The following is an 8,442-nucleotide window of genomic DNA, read 5'->3' on the forward strand; positions in this document are numbered from 1 at the left end:
AGCCACCGTGCCCGGCCTTTTTTTTTTTTGGTTTTGATGCTCTCTCCCGGGCTCTAACTCCACAGCTAGCACCACACTCCATTCAGACACCAAGAGGGCTGAGCTGGCCCTGCACTGGGTACTTGTTGGAATGACGGCAGAACTCTGGACACTGGGTCACTTGCCCAACTCTTCTGAGAAAGGGCACAGCGCAATGGGTAAGTCCACCAGCTCTGGAAAAGGACAGACATGAGTTCACACCCAGCTACTCACTATCCACGGACTTTGAGTCTCAGTTTCCAAATGCGCAAAATTCAGTTAAGGACATTAAGCAGCCGACATTTAGGACACGTTTTGTGTACAGCAGGCACTGTGATGAATCCCTTCTGTGCATTATTTCATCTATCAGGTAATGGCTATGAGGACAATATTTAGCATAATAATCCCACGAAGTCAGTTCTGATAATATCTCCGTTTTACAAATAAAAAAACTAAGGCTTGATGAGGCTAAATCACTTGCCTTAAATCACTTACAAAGTTCACTAGTGGTAAAGTCAGAGAGTTCACATCCAGGTATTCATGTCAGAACATACCATGACATAATGTGATCAGAGAATAACAATGCAAGCTCTAAACACTACGTTATTAATAACACCTAAGATCACTTTTTTTTTTTAAGAGATGGGGTTTTGTTCTGTTACCCAGGTTGGTATGGAACTCTTGGTCTCAAGGAATCCCGTGTCTCGGCCTCCCAAAGCGCAGAGACTGTAGGCATAAGCCACTGAGCCCAGCCAGCTCACATTAGTGTGAAAGGAACAACACAGTACTGTACTGGCTCACATTAATTTAAGGCCAGCTGAAACTTAATGGTCTTTATCCAAGCAGTTACCGTAAGTTAAATCTTCCTTATTCTCATGAACGTACATAAGACAACCAGTTAGCTTGTTAGAACTCAAGTTAAAAAAACATAACGTTGTCAGTGATGATTAAATTTCACCTGGATAAGTTGCACATGATGTAAGTCACTGATAAAATGTGGAATAAGAAAGGAGTTAATAACAGATTCAAATGAGAATCGATTTATTTAACAAATATGTATTACACCAAAGACCAAGCCTACTTGCACTTGGGACAGCAGGTATAAACAGCCCAGGTCAATATTTAATGAACAGTTATAAGGACAGCAGGAATCCGGGAAGGAGAAAGGTCTGATGAAGTGCAGCCCTCAAGCAAAGGGTGAAACGACCAACTTAGGCTGAACATGCATCTGTACCATGATTAGGTGCCAAAGAATATTCATCACTCATTGAGGGAAACACAGTTTCTCCACAGCCACCTTAGGCAAGGGCACAGCAAAGGAGATGGCAAAGATAACAGGCAGCACGATTGATTTCAGAATTTATGACGAAACAGGCTTAGTAAATTCCAAGGGGATTCCACTTCTACACCCTTTAACCCTCCGATCTCTTTAAATGTGCTAAACCTGGGCCAGGCACGGTAGCTCATGCCTATAAGCCCAGCATTTTGGGAGGGGGCGGCAGGTGGATCACCTGAGGTCAGGAGTTTGAGACCAGCCTGGCCAACATGGTGAAACACCATCTCTACTAAAAATACAACAACAACAAAAATTAGCCAGATATGGTGGTGTGTGTCTGTAATCCCAGCTACTCGGGAGGCTGAGGTAGGAGAATCGCTTGAACCCAGAAGGTGGAGGTTGCAGTGAGTCAAGATCATGCCACTGCACTCCAGCCTGGGTGACAGAGCGAGACTCTGTCTCAAAAATAAATAAACAAATAAATAAATAATGTGCTAAACCCAGACAATTACACACATTTATTTATTTTTAGTAATTATCAGTGGTCACCAATGTGGGAGGTGAGTTACCTATTTCTGTAACTTCACTATGAGGTTATAATGAAAGCAAGTGCCAGACCAAACTCTGTCCATACATACAAACATTTATTAAGACATAAAAAGAACCCTAAAACCTGCTTGATAAGTTCAGTGAAATCTCAACTCCCTGTACTTTGTAAGACTCCAAAAGACTGCAAGAAAGGCTCGCCATAGGCAAAAAAAAAAACAATATTCTGATTTGGTTAACCATACTGTCAGACTAAGCCATCAAGAATCCACCAGACAAGTGGCTGAACACAGGACTATTCATTTAGGGATAGGGCCCGAGTGTTATTCTTTAAGGTAAAGAATTAAAGGCCAACTACATTATTATATTCTAATAGTACAAAGGCAGAGAATTTCTCTAAAGTAATAGCCAATAACATAATATCGACAAATATCACAAACTTCCTCAATGACAGCCCATTTCTTTTTCCTTCTTTGAGACAGGATCTCGCCCTGTAGCCTAGCAGTCTGGAGTACAGTGGTGCAATCACGGCTCACTGAAGCCCTGACCTCCTGGGCTCAAGTGCTTCTCCCACCTTAGCTTCCTGTGTAGCTGGAATTACAGGCGCACGCCAGCACACTCAGCTAACTTTTGTGGGGGGTTTTTTGTTTTTTTTTTTTTTTCGGTAGAGACAGGGTTTCGCCAGGTTGGTCTCAAGTTCCTGACCTCCAGCAATCCACTGGCCTCGAACTCCCAAAGTGCTGGGATTATAGGCGTGGGCCATCACACCTGGCTGATAGCCCACTTCTAACAGTTATTATGCTAATGAGGAAGGCTACCAGTGTTTATAAGGAGAAAGATGGCTGAGCCGTTTGTAGTATTCCACCCCTCTAGAGTGTGGCCTCTTCAACAAATGTTAAGTTAACCACTCTTAAGAGTGTGGCCACTTAGGATAGATGATTACTTCGAGATTGGAATGCAACACATGGATACATGAACCCCAAAGCATATCACCTATGATGAAGATTTTAAATTAAACTACAGCTTTCATAACAGGGAGTTTATCACAACTAATTCAATAGATCTGCACTATCCAATACAGTAGCCACTGGTCACAAGAGGTTATTGAGCTCTTCAAATGTGGCTAATCAAACTGAGATATGCCAGAGGTGTAAAATATACACTGGATTTAGAAGACTTAGGGCCCAAAGAAAAGAATCTAAGGTGTCTTGTGTCTTGTTAATACTTTTTATACTGATCATGTACTTGATAACATTTTAGATATTGAGATATTATTAAAATTAATTTTACCTGTTTACTTTTTTTAATGTAGCTATTAGAAAATTGAAAATTGGCCAAGCGCCATGGCTCATGCCTGTAATCTCAACACTTTGGGAGGCTGAGGCAGACATTTGAGGTCAGGAGCTTGAGACCAGTCTGGCCAACATGGTGAAACCCCGTCTCTACTAAAAATACAAAAATTAGCCAGGCATGGTGATGAACACCTGTAATCCCAGCTACTCGGGAGGCTGAGGCAGGAGAATTGTTTGAACCCGGGAGGCGGAGGTTGCAGTGAGCTCAGATCACACCACTGCACTCCAGCCTGGGTGACAGAACAATACTCCATCTCAAAAATTTAAAAAAAAAAAAAAAAATTTGCATTTGCCCTATGTATTATTCGGTTTTTACATTGCTATGAAGATACTACCCGAGACTAGGTAATTTATAAACAAAGGTTTAATTGACTCCCAGTTCCACATGGCTGGGGAGGCTTCAGGAAACTTACAATCATGGCAGAAGGAAAGCAGGCACCTTCTTCACAAGGCAGCAGGGGAGAGTAGTGCAAAGAAGGAACTTCCAAACACTTGTAAGATCATAAGATCCTGTGAGAACCAACTCACTATCATGAGAAAAACACGGGGGGAACTGCCCCCATGATCCAATCACCTCCCTCCCTCAACACCTGGGGATTACAGGTCGAGATGAGAGTTGGGTGGGGACACAGAGCCAAACCACACCACCCTGCAACTGTGTTTCACACTGCATTCCTACTGAACTGAAGATATGTAGACTCTTTCTTCCTCCAGGCCTCCAGATTCAAAAGAATCTGGAAAGCAGTATCGTGCACTTCAGCACATGATTCAGAAGATACCTCAGACATGTCATTCTCAAATAATCATTCCTGTTAGTTGTATTTTGATGATAGTCCCCTCGAACAATCCCTTCTTAACCAAAACTCCCGCCCTCTTTGATGCCTTCATTGCCATGAAGGCATGAAACCATATTTTATTTCCAATCACTTCTTCTAGTCCCTACAAGGCGCAAACATCATTGAAATAGCATTTTAATTAGAAACCGCTTGTCCCGAAATTTATAATACACAAAATTACCTTCAATCCAAATGAATCATATAGGTAGGCCACAGTGGCTCACGCCTGTAATCCCAGCACTTTGGGAGGCCGAGGCGGGCCGATCACCTGAGGTCAGGAGTTTGAGACCAGCCTGGCCAACATGGTGAAACCCCGTCTCTACTAACAAACACAAAAATTAGACGGGCATGGTGGGGCACACCTGTAATCCCAGCTACTCAGGAGGCTGAGGCAGGAGAATCTCTTGAAGCCAGGAGGCAAAGGTTACAGTGAGCAGAGATCACATGACTGTACTCCAGCCTGGGCAAAAGAGCAAGACTCCGTGTCACAAATAAATAAATAAATAATATAAATATTAAGTAAATGAGGCTGGGTGCACAGTGGCTCACGCCTGAAATCTCAGCACTTTGGGAGGCTGAGGCAGGTGGATCACCTGAGGTCAGGAGTTCGAGACCATCCTGGCCAACATGGTGAAAGCCCGTCTCTACTAAAAATATGTTAGCCGGGTGCAGTGGTGTACGCCTGTAATCCCAGCTACTCAGGAGGCTGAGGTGGGAGAATTGTTTGAACCTGGGAGGTGTAGGTTGCAGTGAGCCGAGATCACACCACTGCACTCCAGCCTGGGTGACAGAGCGAGACTCCATCTCAAAAAAAAAACTATTAAGTAAATGAAAGAAAAACTCAATAGTTTAATTAAATCTCTTAACTGCCCAGTCTTTAAGAACAAATGATTTCTTAGTTATTCTTCTGAAAACAAAGGAAACACATTGTAAATGCATTCAATTTTGGTAAAGATACAAATACAAAATTAAAAAGATTCAGACTGTGGCCCACAATGAAAAACAGAACACCTAAAGATTGAGCATCTATAGAAACATATAATGCTAGAGTGATCAATGACCCCACAGTCTTAACAAAATCCCATTGAACACAGTATGGAGACAAGAAAGTAAAACCACGATAAGTTAGTTGTTGAGAGTATCGTTTAAATACTTACTTTTTCATTAGGATCATATCCCACTGAACCAAGATTACGGGACACCATTAAGTGCTGTCTTGAATAGTGCGGAACATGCTACAAAAAAAGAAAAGCAAAATAAATTGCAAATACTTGATGGGCTTTTGAACATTTTTTCAGGATATTTCTTCCAGTTAGGTTCTAGCGAAAGTGTTTGATCAATAAATGTAGTTCTAGGCAATACACATTATTATAATTATGGAAGGGAAATCATATCTACAGACACAGCCCGTCGGCATGTAAGAGAAACCAAAAGCATCAAAACAATCCCCAGAAAAGCAAAACAAGAACTGTCGATGGGCCAAGCAAATCTGAAGAAAGCCTTTCAGACCATGCAAAAGGATAGAGCAGGGTCAGAAATGTCACAGACCACAAAGAACTTCTAAAAACACAAAACAAGAGTCTTGGTCTCAGGGAGCTTCGAATTTAACAGTGGCCAGAACATAATAAAATACTATTTTTATATTTGCTGATGTCATCAGCCTGATTTCTTATTTCACGTTTTCTGGTACAAAAGTGGTTTGGCTGATAAATATGAAAAAGCAAAACCAGTAATCAAGGATATTTCTCATTCACTGAACTGTTTGTGAAGAAAGCATATCTTAATGCTTTAATACTTAAGAACATTAAGTGACTAAGCCAGGCACAGTGGTACACGCCTGGAATCCCAGCTACTCAGGAGGCAGAGGTGGGAGTATTACTTGAGCCCGGGAGTTTGAGGCCACAGTGAGCCAAGATCACACCACTGTACTCCAGCCTGGGCAACAGAGCAAGACCCCTTAGAACTTTCTAAGAGGATAGCAACTCAAATAAGAAACAAAATGTTTTTATAGCAACATTTTCAAATGAACTGAAGAAATTGTACAACCACTTTTTAACGAGTCGGGCACCATGGCTCATGCCTGTAATTCTAGCACTTTGGGAGGCCGAGGCAGGTGGATCACCTGAGGTCAGGAGTTTGCAACCAGACTGGCCAAAATGGCGAAACCCCGTCTCTACTAAAAATACAAAAAAAAAATTAGCGGGGCATGACGGCACACACCTGTAGTCCCAGCTACTCAGGAGGCTGAGGTAGAATTGCTTGAACCCAGGAGGCGGAGGTTGCAGTGAGCTGAGATCGTGCCACTGCACTCCAGCCTGGGCAACAAGAGCGAAACTCATCAGAATGAATGAATGAATGAATGAATGAATGAATGAATGAATGAATAGTAATCTCTATACAAAAGTGGAGGTAAAAGATACAAAAAGATATAGTTTATAAAATAAAACCTTTACCAAGTAAAAGACTAGGAACAACAAGGAACTATGAATGGGAAATTATTACTGTGTCCCTATTAAAGATCAAGACTATCTCTCATATATTCCTTCAAGCATAACTGTGAGTTCAAAGAGCATTATCTCCAAGTTTATGACAAAGTTGAGTCCCAAGAACTTTAATTTTTCAAAGGTCACAGGCTGATGCTGTAATGGTTACAAGATTTAACCACAGATTGGTCAAGAGCTTTCTGAAGTTTTTTATTTTTAGATAAGAAAAACAGTGGCAATTCCCACATAAACACTAATATCTACTCAAAGACATGATGTTGTTCCACAGAGCTTGCACACATGTGAACTTGTAATAACGCGGCCCAAAGCTGTAAAAAGCATAGATGCCTCCCAGTGAGACAGCAACCAGAAGTAGAACTCAGGCCGGGCGCAGTGGCTCACACCTGTAATCCTAGCACTTTGGGAGACCGAGGCGGGCGGATCGCTTGAGGTCGGGAGTTCGAGACCAGCCTGACCAACATAAAGTAACCCCATCTCTACTAAAAATACAAAATTAGCTGAGAGTGGTGGTGCACGCCCGTAATCCCAGCTACTTGGATGGCTGAACCTGGGAGGTGGAGGTTGCAGTGAGCCGAGATTGTGCCGCTGCACTCCAGCCTGGGCAAAAAGAGCGAAACTCCGTCTCAGAAAAAAGAGAAGTACAACTCCACAAGCAAATACAACTATGACAGAACAACTACCAGTGTGAACCATTCCCACGACAAGTCTCAACTGGTTTGGAGTCAGCCCCACAAAGGCTCTGTTCCTGTTTACTCCTGGGAGACATTCATGGAAGGTCAAAAATGAAGAATCAGGTCAACACTCAGACAATTTGTGTAAAGCCACAACATAAAGTTTATTTTCTAAATGCAGGAAAACATTTGTAGAAGTCTGCTAATTTGAACCTCTACACAATTTTAACGTTTGTTGTTTTTGTTAAGCATGTAACAAACTGGCTACATGCCAAGTCCAAAATTCTTTGTAAGGTATTTCCTAGCAATAAAGGTTCTGAGAAAGAACTTCAATCAGTTCTATTTATAAAGACTATTTAGCCAATCACAGCCAAAGGAGAAAGGTCAGGGTGTGCAAAATGACTCCCCAATAACATATTGCCATTGGTTCTCTCCCACAGGAATAATGATTTCCTATATTTTCCACACATAGAAAAGAAATGCCTGCAAATGGTTTGGCACATGGGAAGTGGCATTGACCCTCAGAGTCACAAGACTTGGGTCAACTCTCAGCTATGAGTCATTGAGCTAATCATTTCTCTGGGCCCCCGTTTCCATCTACAAAACGTAGGTGATGACACCTCCCTGATTTCCTAGGGAGTTGTTAAAAGGATCAAATGAGTTTTTATAAACAGTAAAGTGCCAAAAAATGTAAGGTTTTACACGAAAACTAAATCCAAATATGCAGCTGTCACCTTCTTTCTCAAAATCATACCAGAACCACTTGGGAGTTACCATTAGAGAATAATATAGTCAATAAGAGTTCTGGTCTAGACTCAGATTCTGACCTGGATTCGAATCTTGACTCTGACATTTCCTAGATATATAGAAAGTTTCTTCATTTGTACACTGGGGATAATAATAGTACTTATCTAGGTCACAATGCTGCTATGAGGATTAAATGAGAATGTCTAACATGGCTAGCACAGTCTTGCATATATTATCATCAGCACACAGTAACTTAACAAAATGGGGGCAAATGGTAGGCTTTTAGACAAACTGGATGCATGCCTTCCAGTCACTGCAAACAGGGAAACAACTATCCTTTCTTAAGATTACATAGCACCGGCCAGGCGCAGTGGCTCACGCCTGTAATCCCAGCACTTTGGGAGGCCAAGGCGGGTGGATCACAAGGTCAGGAGATTGAGACCATTCTGGCTAACACAGTGAAACCCCGTCTCTACTAAAAATACAAAAAAA

The 8,442-nt window shown here is 41.9% G+C and overlaps 1 protein-coding gene across 1 annotated transcript in view; it reads right to left on the reverse strand.

The window, feature by feature from the left end:
• Window positions 1-8,442, reverse strand: part of PCCA (propionyl-CoA carboxylase subunit alpha) — a 478,959-nt gene that overhangs the window by 454,536 nt on the left and 15,981 nt on the right. The window contains exon 2 of the mRNA XM_017861220.1: window positions 5,186-5,263. Within this exon, the coding sequence (XP_017716709.1) occupies window positions 5,186-5,263 (78 nt within the window). The remainder of the gene's footprint in view (window positions 1-5,185; window positions 5,264-8,442) is intronic.

The sequence above is a fragment of the Rhinopithecus bieti genome, unplaced genomic scaffold (genome assembly GCF_001698545.2).
Source record: "Rhinopithecus bieti isolate Rb0 unplaced genomic scaffold, ASM169854v2 scaffold_2254, whole genome shotgun sequence".
Taxonomy (NCBI): Eukaryota; Metazoa; Chordata; class Mammalia; order Primates; family Cercopithecidae; genus Rhinopithecus; species Rhinopithecus bieti.